The 23,294-nt window shown below is 30.4% G+C and overlaps 2 protein-coding genes across 2 annotated transcripts; both read left to right on the forward strand.

The window, feature by feature from the left end:
* LOC105630826 (serine carboxypeptidase-like 17) lies at window positions 1-3,855 on the forward strand (the record flags this gene model as incomplete). Its single annotated transcript, XM_089725981.1, is given in 14 exon segments — window positions 1-138; window positions 236-381; window positions 1,304-1,380; window positions 1,472-1,594; window positions 1,670-1,772; window positions 1,934-1,971; window positions 2,140-2,241; window positions 2,328-2,414; window positions 2,516-2,677; window positions 2,800-2,871; window positions 2,993-3,111; window positions 3,199-3,312; window positions 3,395-3,440; window positions 3,534-3,855. Coding segments are annotated over 14 exon segments (1,411 nt in total), but the record flags the coding sequence as incomplete, so codon positions are not given.
* A 1,203-nt stretch (window positions 3,856-5,058) lies between these two features.
* Window positions 5,059-8,197, forward strand: LOC149493472 (serine carboxypeptidase-like 17). Its single transcript, XM_089725982.1, has 15 exons — window positions 5,059-5,185; window positions 5,308-5,466; window positions 5,554-5,699; window positions 5,930-6,006; window positions 6,093-6,215; window positions 6,308-6,410; window positions 6,474-6,511; window positions 6,595-6,693; window positions 6,807-6,887; window positions 6,975-7,130; window positions 7,248-7,319; window positions 7,408-7,526; window positions 7,619-7,732; window positions 7,831-7,876; window positions 7,941-8,197. Exons 2-15 carry the CDS (start codon window positions 5,330-5,332, stop codon window positions 8,022-8,024), a joined length of 1,395 nt encoding a protein of 464 aa, XP_089582108.1. The 5' UTR covers window positions 5,059-5,185; window positions 5,308-5,329; the 3' UTR covers window positions 8,025-8,197.
* Window positions 8,198-23,294: the final 15,097 nt, after the last annotated feature.

A 23,294-nucleotide genomic window follows, 5' to 3' on the forward strand; every position in this document is an offset into this window, starting at 1 on the left:
AGTAGGAGTTCTGTGTGATCTCTGCATTCTTTTCCTTGTGGTATTGTTACAGTGTTGGTCACAAGTTGCAGTCTCTCACTCAAAAGTTGAGTTTCTGCCTGGGTTTAACGGTCCACTTCCTTTTGAACTTGAAACTGGGCGAGTCTTTGATCTCAATTAGAAAATGTTAAGCGGAACAAATTATATGATCAAAGTTACTTACTGGGTTGTTTTGTTTTGTTAATGGTTTTATCAGATATATCGGTGTTGGCGAATCAGAGGATGTGCAGCTTTTCTACTACTTCGTTAGATCACAAGGGAATGCAGAAAAAGACCCTCTTTTGCTTTGGCTAACAGGTGGCCCTGGCTGCTCTGCCTTGTCTGGTTTCATTTATGAAATCGGTAAGACACTCTGTTTGAATCTGTTTAGCGGTCAATTTAGTTGGTCACTTTCTTTCTTTCTCTTGTTTTTTCCACAATTTTTTTGCGAAAAAATGGAAAGAAAACGTTCTTCCATTTCCGACACTACGCAGTACTGAGTTAAACTTTAACCGCCGGCTTTGGAAGCCTTCAGATTTACATAGGTTAAATATAAAAAGAAGCAAAACGCTTTCTCCTGAATATTTAAAAAAATTTCGTTTTCCTAGCTCAAAATTTAAAATCTCTCGACAAGATAGAAAAAGATCCTGTCATCCATCTCACTTGTTCACGTACTGACTTAAACTCTTTGGTTTAAATTAAACAATTAGAACACAAATTTTCCTTTTATTGACTCCACACATAATAGTCACTTGTAGTGGTAAGCTGTTCTAACAATTATTGATGAGCTGATTTTATTTTATAATATATTATATATAAATTATATTATCAGCTATTGATAATTACTACCAAACAATTTTTTTTTCCAATTTAATTTTTATAATCACTTTATTTATACTCTTTCAAAATAATAAACAAATATTAAAACATTAATTGTAGTATGTGAATATGTGAAAGGACTACCGTTGTAGTGATAGTTTTTTGTATATTGATTTCATTAAATTACGTTCTATCACCGATAACATTAGATTTTTACTTCTTGTTTTCATACACCAAATTAACCAACCTTCTCTATTCGAGCATTGGCATTTCATTTACTACTGTCTCAGCCGATGGCCCGCAGTTTGCCAACCCGGTATCTGGTAAAGCAAACGACAGCTCGTTTATCCCTTCGAACTTTACCCCTAAACGACCATATTTTTCACGAGCTACTGGCCCATGTGATATTAACTTAATGAATTAGATAAATTTTGTTAATTAAATTGATATGTTTAAATACCTTCAGGTCCTCTATATTTTGAGGTAGTGGAGTACAATGGGAGCTTACCTACACTGTTCTTGAATCCAAACTCATGGACGAAGGTGATGCATTGTTCTTTTCTAGTTTTTAAACAATTTACATTTGAAATAACACGTGTATTCCCCTGATTAATCTGTTAAACTTAAATCTTAGGTGGCTAGCATAATATTTATAGATTCACCTGTTGGCACTGGATTCTCTTATCCAAGAACCCCACTTGCTTCTGTGTCAGGTGACTTCATACAAATTAATCAAACAGAACAGTTTCTTAGAAAGGTAATGTCACCATTTTTGTCTTCAAGATTGCAAATCAGTATCCATTTGATATTATTATTAATTTGGTTAATGCAGTGGCTAAATGACCATCCAGAGTTCCTTTCAAATCCTGTCTACGTTGGTGGGGATTCGTATTCTGGCATTCCTCTTCCAGGCGTAGTTCAAAAAATCTCAATTGGTATGTTAACTAAGGGAGGGGACTAAAATATTTTTACCTTTTGAATTGCCATTGCCAAGTACAAAGTTACATGTACTTCATTTGTTTCAGATTTATTCCTTAAAAAGTATTGGAAATTATCGCTTGTTTGGTTGTTCTAATGATTGAGGGTGGTGATGCAGGAAATGAAGAGGGCAGGAAACCTTTCATAAATCTAAAGGTCTGCAATTAAAATTTCATTTGATTCAATTTAATGTATATGGTGCATACTTTGGGAATTTAATTTTCTTACAATATAAGGTTTTTGTTTTCTGCATGTACAACTCCTCTCACTTAGTGCATTATTTTCATGTGTATCAATTGTATTAAAAAGAATTATATGTTTTAGGGGTACCTACTTGGGAATGCTGGTACAGACTTCTCTTTCGATGGGAACTCTCAGGTTCCATTTGCTCATGGCATGGGACTTATTTCTGACGAGCTCTATGAGGTTGTGTACTTATTTCATTACTAAAAATAGCAGAAAAGAAAGAAAATTTCGTTCCTTTAATCTAACTTACCTACAACTTGTTCTAGTCATTGAAGCGAACCTGTGGAGGAGAATATACATTTATAAGCCCCAGCAATGCAGAGTGTTTGAAGCATATGCAGGAGTTCACTAATGTACTTTCGTGAATCCATTCTTATTTTTGTTGCTTTTATCATTAGGTTTCTGTTTGATGTAAGTTGATGGATATTTCTATTCTTGCGTTACCCTTTCGCAGTGTACTTCAGGACTTGATGGTGCACATATCTTGGAACCCCTTTGTGCTTTTGTTTCCCCAAAGCCAATAGAGATATCATTTCGTGAAAGAAGATCTCTCATTGACAGTAACTCCAGAGAGTTTGTAGATTCTGATCCATTTCTTCCTACAATTGGCTGTAGGGTAATTAATTCCTTTTTAATTTACTTGGTGCACATTTTTCTTCCCTTATATATATATATATATATATCTTTTAACATCTCTCTCTCTCTGTTTTTTTTTTTTTTTTTACGTTACGCTTGTAGACTTATGGATATCTGCTTTCCATATACTGGGCCAATGACAATAGCGTAAGGAAAGCACTTCATATAAGAGAGGTACATAATTAAGATTAAGGGTTTATTAACTAAAATTATAAAATTTGTAAACTTGGAGATGTTTTTCTTTTTCCTATTCAGAAATGCAATTTGGTTACTTAGTTTATGGAATTTGGTGCAGGGAACTGTAGGGGAATGGATAAGATGCAATTATGGGATAAATTATAGAAGAGAAATTAGCAGCACCATTAAGCATCATTTATACCTATCAAACAAAGGTTATCGCTCCTTAATTTACAGGTTAAAATTGGATACTCTATTCAGTAAACTTCTTTTTTCCCTGAAAATTGAAAAAATATTTTATTTTTCGATTTTTATTCAAAATAGTGGCGATCATGACATGCTTGTATCATTTGTGGGAACTCAAGCATGGATAAGATCTCTCAACTTCTCCATCGTTGATGATTGGCGACCTTGGCACCTCGAAGGCCAAGTTGCAGGGTATGTATACTCTCTCAAAATTAATAAATATTTCTTAATCTATTAAGAAATAAGAAAATAAATGAGAGTTTTGGATGTGTAGGTACACAAGGAGTTACTCTAATAAGATGACATATGCAACTATAAAGGTAAATAGAAAATGTATTAGCAAGAGTACATAACTCTTATAATATTGCTAATCTGAACTACTAATATTTATGCTTGGGATAACATGTTTGTAGGGTGGAGGGCACACTGCTCCTGAATATAAGCCCGAAGAGTGTTTTGCAATGTTTAAGAGGTGGACAAGTCAAGAGCCACTCTAAGTCTACAACTAGCCTGAGAAAGTGCTCATGTTACCCATCTCCATATATGATTTGCCAAACATATAATTATTATTATTTTTTTTTTTTTTAAATTCCCATAAAAATCCTTTTACATTTTTGGGTGAAAATAATCTCGATTAGTGATTCGTGGTTGTCCCTCTTCGTCAATATTTTTTTCACCGTGATAAACTTATTTGTATGTATTTTGCCAATAGAAGAATTTCTCTATTTCTATTCACGTGATCTGAAAAAAAGGAGAGGAAGAAAAATAATAGAGAAAATGAGGTATTGAGAAATTTTTTTTATGGAAATGAGGAATTGTTGACTAATATAATGATAGAAAGAAAATAAATTTATTTTTCTTTATTTGAAAATGGTAAAATATTAGAGTATAGAAAATCTTATTATTGAAAATTGATAATTATATTTTTTTAAGTAGAGCACCGAGAAAGGATTAAAATTTATTAATTAATTTAGAGTATTTGGATAATTTAATAAAAATGAGTGAATATTGTCACTTTCCTCCATTATTACAGAGATTTAAAACATCTGAGTGGGGATGGAAAATAATATTACATCATTTAATATTTTCCTCCTCTTTGCAAACGAGGAAATCCAGTAAAAAAAAAAAAAAACATTTTCCTAAATATTTTCCATAGTTAAAAAATCTCTCATCCATCCAAACGGTAACGGCATACCACTTGAGGATACGGGATTTTGCCAGTGACACGCGGTCGCCGGTCACTGAACAACCATAACTCAACTACACCGACGATTCATTCCAGCACATACAGAACGATATCGTGTTTTTCCGTTTTCTTGGAAGCTGCAAGTAATTATCAATGGCTTTCTCTTCCCCTTTTCATATTTCCCAGCAAGTAATTATGTTCAAAAGATGGATTCATCAGTCGACAAAAGCCGATTAAAGTGTGTATAAATTTTCAATTCCAAGTTCATCCCTTAACACTAGCAGGGGAATTTCAAGTTTTATCATTGATTAATCTAAAATGACAACATCTTCTTGTTCTTTTTGCTAAGGACGAGGCAGGCCAGCAATAATGTGACAAGTGATTGTTTGAAAGCTCATTGTTTACGTGCCAAATTATATAGCTCTCACTGCCATATACAGCATGTTTCCAAAAAGAAAATCTCAGCACTCTGACAGCACCACTTTTGGAAATTAATTAATCGTTAATTATCTTAAATATTCGATTACTGTCTCTCTGTTGATGTTTTATGTTGTTTTTGTAAAGGCTTAAGGCAAAGCAGCAAAAAATATTACATGGCCAACAGTATTTTGTAAAGAAAATAGTCAATAAATAAAAATTGAAAGGTTTGTCATTATATAAACAAATAAATATTACATGGCCAACAGTATTTTGTAAAGAAAATAGTCAATAAATAAAAATTGAAAGGTTTGTCATTATATAAACAAATATATTTGCGTCTTAGATGTTCCAGTCATATATACACTATTTGTCATCTGGCTATAGAAAGAAGTTTCCACACCACAGAATACAAAAAAAAAAAAAAAAAAAAACAAAATTCAGAAGCAATGGACAATAAGCGTACGTCTCCCTCTCCTATCTTCCAATTGGTTATTTAGACTTACAGAGTCTATATACTTGACTTTCACTCGCCACTTGCCATCCCGTTTTATCTAAAATAATCTTCTGTGTTTTTGTTACAGTTTATTAATTAGAGAATTATCAATGGGAATATTAAAGTGCTTTTGCAGTGTTTTTGCCGTGATAGTTTTGCAGGTTGGGTCAGGGCTTGCGGGCTCTTACTCAACAGTTGAGTATCTTCCAGGTTTTGAGGGTGAACTTCCTTTTCAACTTGAAACTGGGTCAGTTAATTTCTTAATTCTCCATTTCTATGTATCTGTAAAGTAATTAGTTTTGATGTGTGTGAATAATTGTTGCACTATGATCAGATATGTTGGAGTGGATGAAGCAGAGGAAGTGCAGCTTTTTTACTATTTTATCAAGTCAGAGGGGAATGTTAAGGAGGACCCTCTCTTGCTTTGGCTAACTGGTGGCCCTGGTTGCTCTGCCTTATCTGGTCTTCTTTATGAAATTGGTAAGCCAAAGCAACTGTTAATATATATATATATATATATATATATATATATATATTGAGGGAATTTAAGTTTGGATTGGAGGTTTTTCCATTTTACTTACAAAAAAAATATAAAATCTGAAAAAGAAAACAGTTGAAGTCTTATATGTGACTTTTAGTTTTCTTGTTATCGTTCTTATTAATTGTAATAATTAAGAAGAATACATAAATTGATGTTTGATGAGATGTAGGTCCACTCACTTTTGAGGTAGTGGAATATAATGGAAGCTTACCCAAATTGATCCTCAATCCACACTCATGGACAAAGGTGAAGCTGTTTTGTACTGTATTATTATAGACATTTATAGACTTTTTACTTTTAAAACATGAATGTTTAGCGGTGATTAATTTCAGGCAGCCAGCATAATATTTGTAGATATGCCTGTTGGCACTGGATTTTCCTATGCAAAAACCCAACCTGCTAATCATTCAAGTGACCTTATACAAGTTCACCAAGCAGACCAATTTCTTAGAAAGGTAAATAAAATACACATACACTTGATCCATTTTCACATAATTTAAAATAGTTCTTCTTCTTATTATTATTTTATTCTGTTTCCTTCATACAGTGGCTAAGGGATCATCCAGAATTTCTCCTAAATCCAGTCTATATCGCAGGAGACTCCTATTCTGGCATTACAGTTCCTGCTATAACTCAAAAAATCTCAAATGGTATGCAAGTACTTATTATCAACTGGTCATATATAGCTTGATGCTTTTTCAATGGTCATGCAGGCAATGAAGAAGGTATAGAGCCACCAATAAATCTCAAGGTAAAAAATATGAGAAATTTAATTACTATTAAAATTTTTGTTTTCTTGTTTTTCTTTTCTATAATTGCTGAGTTTTTTCTCAGGGCTATATTCTTGGAAATCCAGCTACAGGAGATTTTGATCAAAACTCAAAGGTTCCATATGCTCATGGAATGGGTCTTATTTCTGATGAACTCTACAAGGTGATTTGTATTCTTCCATATATTTTATTTGAATTCTTATTTTTTGGAACTTAAATTTTAAGGCGAGCTTCCATATATTTTGTGTCTAACAAGTCAACCACACTTGTTTACAGTCATTGAAGATAAGCTGCGGAGAAAATTATTTTACGTCCAACAATACCGAGTGCTTGAAGAATATGGAGGATTTTAACAAGGTACATTTAAATTGTATAAGTTTTTAGGCCTTATATATATATATAAAATCTAAGTTGATGCATGGATTGAATATTGGTTCGTTACAGTGCATTCTGGGACTTCAACCTGGACAAATTTTGGAACCCATTTGCGGTTTTGCTTCCCCAAAACCATTTGAGATATTTGACAAAAGGAGATCTCTCAGTGACAACTCTCCGAACTTCCTCGAGATCGATCCAAGATATCCTTCAATTGGCTGTCGTGTAACTTCATATTAATCTCTTCTATTTCCTTATTTGGAATAAAGAATTTAAAAGTATATAATTTATAATTTATAAACAACAGAACACTGCTTTTTATTCCTATTTTTATGCCTGCAGACTTATGGATATGTGCTTGCTTATATTTGGGTCGACGACAGTAAGGTTCGTAAAGCACTTCATATACATGAGGTAAGAGAACAGAGTAGTGTTTGGTAAAATTAAAAATTACTAAATATTAAATCAGGGGAAGAGTGATGCAAAAATTTGTTTAGTACAGGGAAGTGTAAAGCAATGGCTGAGATGCAACTATGGAATATCTTATACTTCTGATATTCCAAGTAGTTTTGAGTATCATGTATCCCTTGGGAAGCAAGGTTACCGCTCTTTAATCTATAGGTTAGATTTATTTTTAAAACCTTAATTACAGCTTTTTGTTTCTCCTTTTTCCTTTTGTCGGAGAATGGAATGTAATATATGATTTGAAACAGTGGCGATCACGACATGGTAGTTCCATTCTTGGGAACTCAAGCATGGATAAGAGCACTGAACTATTCCATTGTTGATGATTGGCGGCCATGGTTTGTTCAAGGCCAAGTTGCAGGGTAGGCCCTGAACATGAGTCTTGTTTTTCTAATTGTTCTTGTCCAATATTACTCATTAGATGGAGTTAACTAAAGAAAGTAAACATGGAATTGAATAGGTACACAAGAACCTACTCTAATCAGATGACATTTGCGACTGTTAAGGTAAAGAATCTCTTTTCTGTAAAATATATTTCTTTTTTCTCATAATTGTTTGGTTGTTTTGTAGGGAGGAGGTCACACAGCTCCAGAATACAAACCTGAAGAATGTTTCGCAATGTTCAAACGGTGGACAAGTCATGAGCCTTTGTAACTAACTATATGCACTCCAAAGCCCAAATAAGGAAAATGCTAATTGCTGGATCCATAATTTACAGAAGTATCTTATTAATTGTATTTTGAAGGCAACGAGTGAATGGTTATCTTGTCAAATAATATCCATTTCTGCTCTTTTAATCAAAAAAACTATTTGCCATTCCTTACAAATTAAGGAGCTGCGCCAAAGAAAATATATTTGACAATTTTATTTAAGGCTGCATAGCTTAGGAATTACTTATGCCCAAACGAAAATATGAGTGTACTGAGAATAATTTAATAAAGTTTGATAGTTTCGTTAAGATCAATTTTGATCTCCTAAGTAATTTTCAATTGAAAACAATATATACATATTTCATATTCTATTCTATCTCAAAAATTGAATATTCTCAATTCATTTATTCAGCATTTTAGAATTATTTTTAGCTTATCATACTCAATCCATTGACCATCAAATGTCAACTAATAACAAGTCTTTCATTAATTATGAGTATAGTAGTGATTATTAACAATTAAAATTATTAATGTTAATGTTGGTCTAAACTGGAAACCTATTTTCCTTTTTGTATTGATGATAGGACAACTCATTTGAACTGGAAACCTCTTCCACAACATGCAAATGCATGCTCATAAAGTGAATCGGATCCAAAATTATTGTTCTTAAGTGAATAATATTTAAAATTTACTATTTTACCTTTTTTCAATAATGATTCTTTGTCAATATATTAATAAAAAATAACTACATTATTATTAATTAAATCTTGATATATAAATGAAATTAAAATGTAAATATTTAATCTTCCAATTATACATTGGGCAATAGCCTTCATTATTAGATAAATAATTATAGTTTGATTAATTTTAATAATAATTTAATTTAATTTGGATAAAATACTAATAAGAAAATAAATTTGAAAAAATAAAAATTATAATTTAATCATAATAACTAAATTTTATTGATCAGAATCCAAGTATTTTCCTTAAATCCCATCTTCTCCGCCGAAGCTTTCTATAAAGAGTTAAATAGTCAATATACTATTTGACTATATCCAGAAGATAACTAAAAATGGAAAGTTTTGTCGTTGCATAAATAAACAGTATCATAAGCTATCTGTCATCTAGCTATACACAGATCCTACACCACAAAATGCAAGAAAATCAAAATTCAAAAGCAATGGACAGTAAGTTTACGTATTATTCCTTTCCTCTACTATATTCCCATTTGTTATTTAGCATTAGTGCATTACATTGTCTCTTCCATTGGCCACTATCCATCCAATTTGTGTAAGTTTCTTCATTCAACATAATCTTCCTATAGTTCATTAATTAATGGCGATCGAAAAGTAGTTAATTTTGCAGTGTTTCAGAGTTGCAGGTTGGTTCAGGGCTTTCAGGCTTTCACTCAACAGTTGAGTATCTTCCTGCTGGTTTTGAGGCTCCTCTCCGCTGCCTTTTCAACTTGAAAGTGGGTCTGTTAATTTCTCAATTCTCCATTTCTTTGTATATCTAAAGTGTATATACATGTATATGTATATGTCAGTAATTGTGGCATTATGCTCAGATATGATGGTGTGGATAAAGCAGAGGAAGTGCAGCTTTTTTTTTTTTTTTTTTTTTTTTTTTTTTTTTTTATCAACAAAAGAGAAAACAAAACCAAATATAAAGACTTTAAGATTTGATTTTAAATAAAATCATATATATGTATAGCACTAAGATTATTACTAGGGTTTAAATAAATACAGATACAAATATTTAAAGATAAATCATAACTGTGAACTAAAATACTATGATTAATTGGGTTTATATGAATACTTATATAATTCATAAAATCAACATACAATTTAAACAATTTTTCTGATGTGGAAGATCAGACTAAGCTGCATCCACAGAGCATACTTATCACAAACAAAATCAATTTACCAAATAATTTTTTGTCAATCAACTCAACCAATTTTAATTAATTTATTTTAATTAAGGTTTAGGGTTCCTGCAACCTTAACCTGGGATCCCCAGAATTAAGTCAGAGTGTGGAGGGAGAAGAGAAAGGTGCCGTAAACACGGACTTATATTCGTAGCAGTTTAAAATAAAATACAAACTTTATTTACTTACAAAATATAAATACAAGATTTAAAACTTACAATAGTTTTAGATTTATACTTTCTCCACTTGAACTCTTACAACTCGAACTAGGAGCACCGAAGGAGAGAGGGATTCTAGGTAATAACTTAAAGACTAAAACTTATGCCTTCACAAGGGGAGAGGCTCCCTTTTTAATAGGAAAATTGGCGAATCTTTACTATTAATGAATAGTTCCTTGTCTGCCACTGGCTGAGGAAGATGCCTTGGCCTTTACTGTTGGAGATGCCTTGGCTTTTACTGTTGGAGATGCCTTGGCTTTTACTATTTGAAAATGACTTGGTGACTTAACTTTTACTGTTGCAAATGCCTCTTTTACAATGTGTCGGAACATGATGAGGAGGAAGAAGTTAACGTGTCCTTTTTCTTTGCTTTTCTTTTTATTTTTTCTTTTCTTTTTCCTTTAGCTTTGCCTTTCTTGTCTTTATCTTTTTGCTTTTGACTTGCTTTGCTTCGGATTTTTATGATATCGCTATCATCACTTTCATCACTAGATGAACTAGATGATGAGGATGATGGTAAAACGATTTTACCCTTGCTTTTATGGTGTGTAGTGTTTGAAGATTTACTGGAGGATGCACTGTGGGCTTTACTGGTGGATGGTTTTATGGGCTGATTTGAACTGGTTGAGAGTTGTTCAGACATCTCTTGACAGATCAATCTATATTCTTCTGCTGTTTTAGCTGCAGCTAACCGAGCCTGACATTGGGCTTTTTGGATACCAAACTGGGGGTTATCCTGAATAGCTAATGTATGGGCATAGGTTAAAGCTGGTTTAGATGGGCTGGATAATTTATTGCGGATCCATTGACTAATTTTATGTTCAGTGGTGGAATTCTTGAATGATCCCCACCATTTTATTTTATGTCTTTTTATTATCATGGGAATTTGGCTTCCTGGAACATACTGATAATCAAAATACCATTGATATACCCATGGAGTGAAGAAGGTCACACAATAATACATCAAGGAAGGAATATGAACTTCTTCAGGTTTGGGTTTATAATGGGTTTTAAAGAACTGATACAAATAAAGGATATCATGAGGAATGATTTCTTCTGAAATTCCCTTAAATTGCCACCATCGTTTAAACCAATTTGGGATTTTTAAATCAGTGCGTATATTTTGATCAAAATATATTAACCATGAATGAGTAGTGGTGGGATTTTGAATACAAAATATCGTATCCCACGCTTTTTTATAATCAAAATAATTATAACTCATATTATATTTATGTAATCCTTTAAATTTTACTGGTGTTACTAAAGAAGATACGGGCCAATCCTTAGGATGGATGACGCGTTTTATTTTTATAGAAGAATAAGAAATTATTCCATTTTTATCAAAAGTATGTTTGATGTTTACTGAATCAGTATCTAATAATATATTATTATAATAAGCCTGAGGTTTGGATAAGTCTGTAGGCATAAAAAACCAATTCTCAGGATAATAGTTTTTTATAATTTGCCAAGGATTGGTATGATTATATCCATCCTCAACTTCGATTTCAAAATCAAATAAATTTTTATCAAACCATTTATGTATAGTACCAGTAGATTTATATTGGATTTTTGGCAAATCCACAGCCATCAACGGATTTGATAACTCTTTACTGTCTACCGTTTGAGACAGAGTAGCCGTATCATGAGCGGATACGATCGCTTTAGATTTAGAAGACATACCTGGGTCCTCTGTGGAAGGGGATGCCATACCCTGCAGGGCTTTAATTACTTCGGGAGATTGAGAAAGTTCTTCAATCCATTTTTTAAGATCTTTAGGAGGAGTGGTTTTAGTGTTTAAGGTTTTAAGGTCTTCAGAGTGCTCAGAAAGAGCTTTAGTTGGGGAGCCGGAATCTTGTTTAATTTCTTTCCCTTTATCCTTCTTTCTTCCCATGGTTCTGTAAGAATTCTCTAGTTAGAAAGTCTGGAATATTATTATCATTGCCTTTAATATATTCTATGTCAAATTCAAAAATACTTAAAAGTGCTTGCCATCGAGCAAAAATTTGTTTAGAGGCAAGGTTTTGGACATCTTTCTGCAGAACATCTAATAATATATTATTATAATAAGCCTGAGGTTTGGATAAGTCTGTAGGCATAAAGAATTAGGATCGTTTTGTAAGCAATTTGATTATAATTTCATATCAAACCAACGATGTGATGGTCAATGTTCTAAAACAACTAAACCTAAAAAATATTATAGAAATAAATACTCCAAAAAACAATATAGGTCTACACCTAGTCAAGATAAATTCTATAGTAAAAAGAGAACAAAACCTTCTTATAAACACAAAGATAAACGACCTTCTAAATCTACAACTAAAACTTCTTATAAAAATTTGACTTGTTACAATTGTGGAAAAAAAGGGCATACATCTAAATTTTGTAAATTTAATAAAAGATTACATGAATTAAAATTAGAAGATGATGTTTTAAATAAAATTTATGAATTATATATTGATTCTGATTCTTCGGAATCTGAAATTGATGAAAGTGAAAATCAAATTGATGAATTAGGGACTACCACAAGTTTTTCCAGTTCATCCGACAAATCCATAAATATGCTTAGTAAAGATCAAAGTACATTATTACAAGTAGTAAATACAATAGAAGACCAAGAAACTAAAGCAAAACTTCTTAAAAAATTAATTCAAAGCTTTGATAAAGAAAAAGAAGTACCAGATATCACTCCTAAAATTCAACCTAATACTTATGATTTAACCACTATTTTAAATAAAAATAAAGGGAAAAAAGAGAATATTGACATATCTACTAAAGAATTACGCAATGAAATTAAAACTTTAAAAAATGAAGTTCATGAATTAAAACTTCAATTTCAACAGAATTCTAAAAAAATAAAAATATTAGAATCTCAACTTATTTCCAGTTCTTCTTCAGAAGAAGACGAACCAGATAATAATTTAAAAATAAATGAATTAGATGAAGATGTAGATTGTAATTTTCTCAATTATTACAAGAAATCACTTCACGAAAATATTTAGTAAAAATAAACATTCAAATAAATAATTTTGTGATAGATGCAATTGCACTCTTTGACACAGGTGCAGATTTAAACTGTATAAAATCTGATCTAGTTCCTAAAAGATATTGGTTAAAAACTAGTGAAAAATTAAGTACAGCCAATAAATCTAAACTTGAAATTATAGGAAAGACAGATGCAATAATCATAAATCAAGAATTAGAAATAAACACAGTATTTTTACTATCTCCTCAAATAAATTATATGGTCATTTTAGGTACTCCTTTTATAAACCTAATAACACCATACTCAGTAAAAGAAGATTGTATTAAATTCAAAATAAGAAATAGTCGAGCTAGATTAGAATTTACAGAAAAACCTAAAACAAAACAATTAAATTTGTTAAAAGCTCATTCAGTTAAAATATTAGAAATCAATTCTTTAATAAAATCAAAAGAAGAAAATATAAAAGATTTAAATAACAATATCCATTTAAATAGAATTCAAACTCAATTAGGCAGAGATCTTGTTAAACATAAAATTCAAAATCTCCAAACATTAATGGAAAAAGAACTATGTGCTGAGCATCCAAGTGCATTTGGGATCGTAAACAACACATGGTAGATTTACCATATGAAAAAGATTTTGATGAAAAAACTATTAAAACTAAAGCTCGACCAATTCAGATGAATCCTGAATTAATTGAGCATTGTAAAATAGAAATTCAAGATTTAATAAATAAAAAATTAATTTGTAAATCTAGAAGTCCTTGGTCATGTGCAGCTTTTTATGTTAATAAAAATGCTGAAATTGAACGAGGTGTTCCAAGACTAGTAATAAATTATAAACCATTAAATACAGCTTTAAAATGGATCAGATATCCAATTCCTAATAAAAAAGACCTATTAAAGAAATTATACAATGCAAATATTTTTAGTAAATTTGATATGAAATCTGGTTATTGGCAGATTCAAATTGATCCTAAAGACAGATATAAAACAGCATTCACAGTTCCATTTGGTCAATATGAATGGAATGTAATGCCTTTTGGATTAAAAAATGCTCCTTCTGAATTTCAGAGGATCATGAATGACATATTTAATCCCTATAGTAAATTTTGTATAGTATACATTGATGATGTGTTAATATTTAGTCAAACTATTGATGATCATTTTAAACACTTAAAAACTTTTTGTATGGTAATTAGGCAAAATGGTTTAGCACTTAGTAAAACAAAGATGGATCTATTCAAAACTAAAATTAGATTTTTAGGCCATTATATTGAACAAGGTAAGATTCAACCTATAGAAAGAGCACTTGTTTTTGGTGAAAAATTTCCTGATGAAATTACTAATAAACCCCAATTACAACGTTTTCTTGGTTGTTTAAATTATGTAATTGATTTTTATCCCAATTTAAATTGCATGATAAAACCATTACATAATAGACTTTGTAAAAATGCTGGTCCTTGGACAACTCAGCATACTCAATTAATAAAAAAGATAAAATCATTGGTAAAAGAAATTCCTTACTTATATATTCCTGATCCTAATGCTTTTAAAATTGTTGAAACTGATGCTTCTAATATTGGTTATGGAGGCATTTTAAAACAAAAAGTAAATGGTAAAGAAAGGATCATCCAATATACTTCAGGTCATTGGACTCCAACTCAATTAAATTATTCTACTATTAAAAAAGAAATTTTAAGTATTGTTATTTGCATAAATAAATTTCAATCTGATCTTTTAAATCAAAAATTTTTACTTCGTATTGATTGTAAATCTGCAAAAGATGTTCTGCAGAAAGATGTCCAAAACCTTGCCTCTAAACAAATTTTTGCTCGATGGCAAGCACTTTTAAGTATTTTTGAATTTGACATAGAATATATTAAAGGCAATGATAATAATATTCCAGACTTTCTAACTAGAGAATTCTTACAGAACCATGGGAAGAAAGAAGGATAAAGGGAAAGAAATTAAACAAGATTCCGGCTCCCCAACTAAAGCTCTTTCTGAGCACTCTGAAGACCTTAAAACCTTAAACACTAAAACCACTCCTCCTAAAGATCTTAAAAAATGGATTGAAGAACTTTCTCAATCTCCCGAAGTAATTAAAGCCCTGCAGGGTATGGCATCCTCTTCCACAGAGGACCCAGGTATGTCTTCTAAATCTAAAGCGATCGTATCCGCTCATGATACGGCTACTCTGTCTCAAACGGTAGACAGTAAAGAGTTATCAAATCCGTTGATGGCTGTGGATTTACCAAAAATCCAATATAAATCTACTGGTACTATACATAAATGGTTTGATAAAAATTTATTTGATTTTGAAATCGAAGTTGAGGATGGATATAATCATACCAATCCTTGGCAAATTATAAAAAACTATTATCCTGAGAATTGGTTTTTTATGCCTACAGACTTATCCAAACCTCAGGCTTATTATAATAATATATTATTAGATACTGATTCAGTAAACATCAAACATACTTTTGATAAAAATGGAATAATTTCTTATTCTTCTATAAAAATAAAACGCGTCATCCATCCTAAGGATTGGCCCGTATCTTCTTTAGTAACACCAGTAAAATTTAAAGGATTACATAAATATAATATGAGTTATAATTATTTTGATTATAAAAAAGCGTGGGATACGATATTTTGTATTCAAAATCCCACCACTACTCATTCATGGTTAATATATTTTGATCAAAATATACGCACTGATTTAAAAATCCCAAATTGGTTTAAACGATGGTGGCAATTTAAGGGAATTTCAGAAGAAATCATTCCTCATGATATCCTTTATTTGTATCAGTTCTTTAAAACCCATTATAAACCCAAACCTGAAGAAGTTCATATTCCTTCCTTGATGTATTATTGTATGACCTTCTTCACTCCATGGGTATATCAATGGTATTTTGATTATCAGTATGTTCCAGGAAGCCAAATTCCCATGATAATAAAAGACATAAAATAAAATGGTGGGGATCATTCAAGAATTCCACCACTGAACATAAAATTAGTCAATGGATCCGCAATAAATTATCCAGCCCATCTAAACCAGCTTTAACCTATGCCCATACATTAGCTATTCAGGATAACCCCCAGTTTGGTATCCAAAAAGCCCAATATCAGGCTCGGTTAGCTGCAGCTAAAACAGCAGAAGAATATAGATTGATCTGTCAAGAGATGTCTGAACAACTCTCAACCAGTTCAAATCAGCCCATAAAACCATCCACCAGTAAAGCCCACAGTGCATCCTCCAGTAAATCTTCAAACACTACACACCATAAAAGCAAGGGTAAAATCGTTTTACCATCATCCTCATCATCTAGTTCATCTAGTGATGAAAGTGATGATAGCGATATCATAAAAATCCGAAGCAAAGCAAGTCAAAAGCAAAAAGATAAAGACAAGAAAGGCAAAGCTAAAGGAAAAAGAAAAGAAAAAATAAAAAGAAAAGCAAAGAAAAAGGACACGTTAACTTCTTCCTCCTCATCATGTTCCGACACATTGTAAAAGAGGCATTTGCAACAGTAAAAGTTAAGTCACCAAGTCATTTTCAAATAGTAAAAGCCAAGGCATCTCCAACAGTAAAGGCCAAGGCATCTCCAACAGTAAAGGCCAAGGCATCTTCCTCAGCCAGTGGCTGACAAGGAACTATTCATTAATAGTAAAGATTCGCCAATTTTCCTATTAAAAAGGGAGCCTCTCCCCTTGTGAAGGCATAAGTTTTAGTCTTTAAGTTATTACCTAGAATCCCTCTCTCCTTCGGTGCTCCTAGTTCGAGTTGTAAGAGTTCAAGTGGAGAAAGTATAAATCTAAAACTATTGTAAGTTTTAAATCTTGTATTTATATTTTGTAAGTAAATAAAGTTTGTATTTTATTTTAAACTGCTACGAATATAAGTCCGTGTTTACGGCACCTTTCTCTTCTCCCTCCACACTCTGACTTAATTCTGGGGATCCCAGGTTAAGGTTGCAGGAACCCTAAACCTTAATTAAAATAAATTAATTAAAATTGGTTGAGTTGATTGACAAAAAATTATTTGGTAAATTGATTTTGTTTGTGATAAGTATGCTCTGTGGATGCAGCTTAGTCTGATCTTCCACATCAGAAAAATTGTTTAAATTGTATGTTGATTTTATGAATTATATAAGTATTCATATAACCCAATTAATCATAGTATTTTAGTTCACAGTTATGATTTATCTTTAAATATTTGTATCTGTATTTATTTAAACCCTAGTAATAATCTTAGTGCTATACATATATATGATTTTATTTAAAATCAAATCTTAAAGTCTTTATATTTGGTTTTGTTTTCTCTTTTGTTGATAAAAAAAAAAAAAAAAAATTAAAAGCATATCTCTTTAAAGTCATTTGTCATTATTATTTTCAAAGTCATAAGTCATTGTTTTTATAAGTCTTTAGTCTTTGTTAGGGTCTTTTGTTTTTTTTTTTGCTTTGTAACGTGTTTTTGTTTTAAATTCAAAGTCTTTAGTCTTGTAAGTCTTAAGTCAATTTTATTAAAGTCTTTTAGTTGTTTAGTTTGTAATTCTTATTGTATTCAATTATAAAAACGATCCAATACTTTTGTTGGTATCAGAGCCACTATGGTATAAGTCCGGTGCTTCTTAACTGAGCCGGCATCCAGATCCATGGAGGGTTCTCACTGTGTGACACTGTGACGAAACATAGGCTCTTACCTCCAGGATGTCCTGCAGGGTGTCTGCGCCATGTATACGCGGCCCAGTAAGCCAGGTTGTAGTTGTCGACAGGCAACATGCGTGAAAAGTGGTTTCTGAGGTACTGCAGGTTGTCACGATCCTATACCGGATTAAGTGTGCCTGTGAAAAACAACACTGGTCGTGTATGTGCACACCTTTTGTTGGTATCAGAGCCTTTGGATTTAGATCTACTATCTGGATACTTAAATAAAGACTTCATTTTAGTATATATCCTAAGCAGTTTTGACTTAGCCTACTAAACCCATTCCTATTGAACCCATGAGTAAGACCCATGTGAAAGGCATCAAAAGGGTATAACCAGGAGGGTATAACCAGGTAGTCATTAAAGCTTTTGGTATATAATAAAATGGATCCTTTGTTGTGTAGATCGGCTAGTAGTAATAAACTGAAGACTCAGATAACTCAGAAATTAAAAGAGTAATAAATAGAAATGAATTAATTTTACAAGATTTTAGTAAAGCAATTGATGAATGGGAAATTCCTAAAGTTGATAAAGAACAAATTTATAAATTAAATTTAATTTATTTAAAACTGATATGTAATTAAAAAAGAAAGAGATTTTCAATTAAGTAAACCTTTTGAAAGAATAACTCTTTTATCTTCTAAAACTTTGCAACATCATAAAAGTAAAAAATATAAATATTCATATAGGATTAATTCAAGTGGAATAAAACCTTTAACCAGAGAAGGATTAAATACTAGTATTCTTGCAGTAGTAAGAGACGCTAGATTTTTAAATTTTCAAGATTCTTTATTAGGATCAGTTGAGACTAGCTTAAGTGAAGGACCGATCTCCTTTGAGGTCTATCCAGATATGACTGTCTCATTAAATGATTTAAATATTTTAGAAAGTATAGTTTTGGAAATTAAAACTCATAATTATAAAATGAAACAAGGATCAATTCCTATAGCGTTAATTTATAAATTCATTATAAGGCAATGAATTCAGCCTTTGGTACTAAATATAAACTACAACCTAAAATTGGTGAAACAAGATTTCTTCAAACAGATTTGACTAAAACAAACACAGTAATTCCTAAAACCATCCAATGGAAGGATATAACACTTCCAGATGAATGGATTTTAGAAGGGGTTGTACCTCCTCCAGTTATTGATAAAGTAAAACCAAACATCAATTTGCAAAAAATTGAACAATTTGAAGATGGTAAAGTAACTTTAAAATTTAATAGAAGTCAAAGTATGAGGTATGCAGGGTCATCTTCCTCTGTAACTACAGATGAAAATGATAAACCTACTTCATCCATACCTTCTGTTATTTATGCTAAGTATAAAGAGACTGAGCCTAAACCAATAATTCAAACATTAGTAAAACCAAGATTTTCTACTTCTGATATTCCAAATTTAAAAATGAAAGGTGTTGATTACAGTAATTCTATACCACAGGCAGTTTATAATCCTGTAGATAATTATGTTAATCAACAATCAAATTTAGTAAATACACCTCCAGTATCACCAACAGCTTCAGCCATAACTGAAAATGTTAGTGAACTCAACAGGGAATTAAATGTACTTAATAAAGACGATATAGAAAAAAGTTTAATAAAAGAAGTATCTAAAATTAAAAATTTACTTAAAATGAAACAGATATTAAAACAATATACTTTTGAAGAATTAAAATATGAATATTTAGATTATAAATTAAATACTCAAACTGACATTAAATTCTTTGATTGGTATAAATTTATTAAAGAACATTCTTCTAATAAAAGTTTAAATCCAATTACTGTAAGAGATAAAAGACCAGAATGGATAGTAAATGATCAAACAATTAAAAGTGATTTTCCACCTAAAACAATTAGTAAATTAAAACATCAAGATCATGAAATTGTCTGTGCTCCATTTAAAAATATAAGGGAAAATGATACAAATAATAAATTAATTGAACAAAATAATTTAGTAATGCCAGTTTAATTTGTTTAAATACACAATTAAAACGAATAGAAAATTTATTAGAAGATAAACCAATTGTAAATGAGACTGTAAAAGGTAAAGAAAAGGTAAAAACTCATATGTTTAAACCTTATCAAATTTCTCAATCTAGTAAAAAGAATTTGTAATACACTAAAAGATCAATTAAGTAAAATTCAAGTTAGTTCTAACACTACCCAACATGTAGCTCAGGAACTCCTCCTCATCAGCATCAAGAAATATAAATATAGAAGAAAACACCAACTCTGATGTTAGTGAACCTGACTCAGAAAATATTCAACAATTTGAAATCAATCCTATAAATCATCATAGAGAAATAGTAAATAGGCACCAGACTAGGAATTGATAAACCTAATACTATATCTCAATTTAAATATAATGCTTCAACATTATGAATGGAACATAGATGGTTTAAGTGAATATAATATCTAAGTATTTTGCAACAAATGACAATGGCTGCAAATGCTTATAAAACTCAATCATTTTCAAAGCTATAGCAGAAATCTTATCTGGATTTACCGGCCAACTTAAAGGATGGTGGGATTATCATCTCACTGACAACAACATTTAGAAATTCTAAATTCAATTCAAATAAATGATGAAGGTGAACCTATTATGATGAAAATGGTGAAGTAATTCAAGATGCGTGTCATCTTTAATTCTCATTTCACTTCATTTTATAGGAGATCCATCTCACTTAAAAGATAAAAATGCCGAGTTACTTAGTAATTTAAATGTAAATTTAGGTGATTTTCAAAATTATAAAACGACTTTTCTCACTAGATTAATGTTAAGAAGACTCTAATCAAAGCTTTTGGAAAGAAAAGTTTTTGCTGGGTTACCTTATTTTTGGAGAAAAAGTTAGAAATCATATTAAACAACATGGTCAACCTATACCTTATAGTAAGTTAACCTATGGACAATTAATTAGTATAATTCAAAAGGAAGGTTTACAAATTGTCATGATCTAAAACTTCAAAGAAAATAAAATATGAAATGCAAAAACTAAAAAAAATTAGGATCTTTTGTAAGCAATTTGATTATAATTTCATATCAAACCAACGATGTGATGGTCAATGTTCTAAAACAATAAACCTAAAAAATATTATAGAAATAAATACTCTAAAAAACAATATAGATTACACCTAGTCAAGATAAATTTATAGTAAAAAGAGAACAAAACTTCTTATAAAACAAATAAACACCTTCTAAATCTACACTAAAACTTCTTATAAAAATTTCTTGTTACAATTGTGGTAAAAAAGGGCATACATCTAAATTTTGTAAATTTAATAAAAGATTACATGAATTAAATTAGAAAATGTTTTAAGTAAAATTACGAACTCTATATTGATTCGATTCTTCGGAATCTGAAATATGAAAGTGAAAATCAAATTGATGAATTAGGAACTACTTCAAGTTTTCCAGTTCATCAAAATTTTCTTTAAATATGTTATAAAGATCAAAGCATTATTACAGTAGTTAAATATTGAAGATCAAGAAACTAAAGCTAAACTTCTTAAAAAATAATAAAGTTTTGAAAAGAAAAAAAAATATACTCCTAAAATTCAGTCTAATACTTATGATTTACCATATTTAAATAAAAATAAAAAAAAGGAATATGACATATCTACTAAAGAATTATAAGAAATTAAATGCTAAAAAATGAAGTAAAAGAATTAAAACCCAATTCAACAAATTCTAAAAAAATAAAAATATTAGAATCTCAACTTATTTCCAGTTCTTCTTCAGAAGAAGACGAACCAGATAATAATTTAAAAATAAATGAATTAGATGAAGATGTAGATTGTAATTTTCTCAATTTATTACAAGAAATCACTTCACGAAAATATTTAGTAAAAATAAACATTCAAATAAATGATTTTGTGATAGATGCAATTGCACTCTTTGACACAGGTGCAGATTTAAACTGTATAAAATCTGATCTAGTTCCTAAAAGATATTGGTTAAAAACTAGTGAAAAATTAAGTACAGCCAATAAATCTAAACTTGAAATTATAGGAAAGACAGATGCAATAATCATAAATCAAGAATTAGAAATAAACACAGTATTTTTACTATCTCCTCAAATAAATTATATGGTATTTAGGTACTCCTTTTAAACCTATAACCCATACTCAGTAAAAGAAGATTGTATTAAATTCAAAATAAGAAATAGTAGAGCTAGATTAGAATTTACAGAAAAACCTAAAACAAAACAATTAAATTTGTTAAAAGCTCATTCAGTTAAAATATTAGAAATCAATTCTTTAATAAAATCAAAAGAAGAAAATATAAAAGATTTAAATAACAATATCCATTTAAATAGAATTCAAACTCAATTAGGCAGAGATCTTGTTAAACATAAAATTCAAAATCTCCAAACATTAATGGAAAAAGAACTATGTGCTGAGCATCCAAGTGCATTTTGGGATCGTAAACAACACATGGTAGATTTACCATATGAAAAAGATTTTGATGAAAAAACTATTAAAACTAAAGCTCGACCAATTCAGATGAATCCTGAATTAATTGAGCATTGTAAAATAGAAATTCAAGATTTAATAAATAAAAAATTAATTTGTAAATCTAGAAGTCCTTGGTCATGTGCAGCTTTTTATGTCAATAAAAATGCTGAAATTGAACGAGGTGTTCCAAGACTAGTAATAAATTATAAACCATTAAATACAGCTTTAAAATGGATCAGATATCCAATTCCTAATAAAAAACCTATTAAAGAAATTATACAATGCAAATATTTTTAGTAAATTTGATATGAAATCTGGTTATTGGCAGATTCAAATTGATCCTAAAGACAGATATAAAACAGCATTCACAGTTCCATTTGGTCAATATGAATGGAATGTAATGCCTTTTGGATTAAAAAATGCTCCTTCTGAATTTCAGAGGATCATGAATGACATATTTAATCCCTATAGTAAATTTTGTATAGTATACATTGATGATGTGTTAATATTTAGTCAAACTATTGATGATCATTTTAAACACTTAAAAACTTTTTGTATGGTAATTAGGCAAAATGGTTTAGCACTTAGTAAAACAAAGATGGATCTATTCAAAACTAAAATTAGATTTTTAGGCCATTATATTGAACAAGGTAAGATTCAACCTATAGAAAGAGCACTTGTTTTTGGTGAAAAATTTCCTGATGAAATTACTAATAAACCCCAATTACAACGTTTTCTTGGTTGTTTAAATTATGTAATTGATTTTTATCCAAATTTAAATTGCATGATAAAACCATTACATAATAGACTTTGTAAAAATGCTGGTCCTTGGACAACTCAGCATACTCAATTAATAAAAAAGATAAATCCTTGGTAAAAGAAATTCCTTACTTATATATCCTGATCCTAATGCTTTTAAAATTGTTGAAACTGATGCTTCTAATATTGGTTATGGAGGCATTTTAAAACAAAAAGTAATGG

The sequence above is a fragment of the Jatropha curcas genome, chromosome 9 (genome assembly GCF_041381405.1).
Source record: "Jatropha curcas cultivar XTBG-Jc1 chromosome 9, XTBG_Jcur_1.0, whole genome shotgun sequence".
NCBI lineage: Eukaryota > Viridiplantae > Streptophyta > Magnoliopsida > Malpighiales > Euphorbiaceae > Jatropha > Jatropha curcas.

Bases quoted from the DNA above. Each gene is read 5' to 3' on its own strand.
- LOC149493472 (XM_089725982.1), top strand. From the start codon at position 5,330: ATGGGAATATTAAAGTGCTTTTGCAGTGTTTTTGCCGTGATAGTTTTG. The intron at 5,467-5,553 runs GTCAGTTAATTT...CACTATGATCAG, and splicing joins CCTTTTCAACTTGAAACTGG to ATATGTTGGAGTGGATGAAG. The intron at 6,216-6,307 runs GTAAATAAAATA...TCCTTCATACAG, and splicing joins CAGACCAATTTCTTAGAAAG to TGGCTAAGGGATCATCCAGA.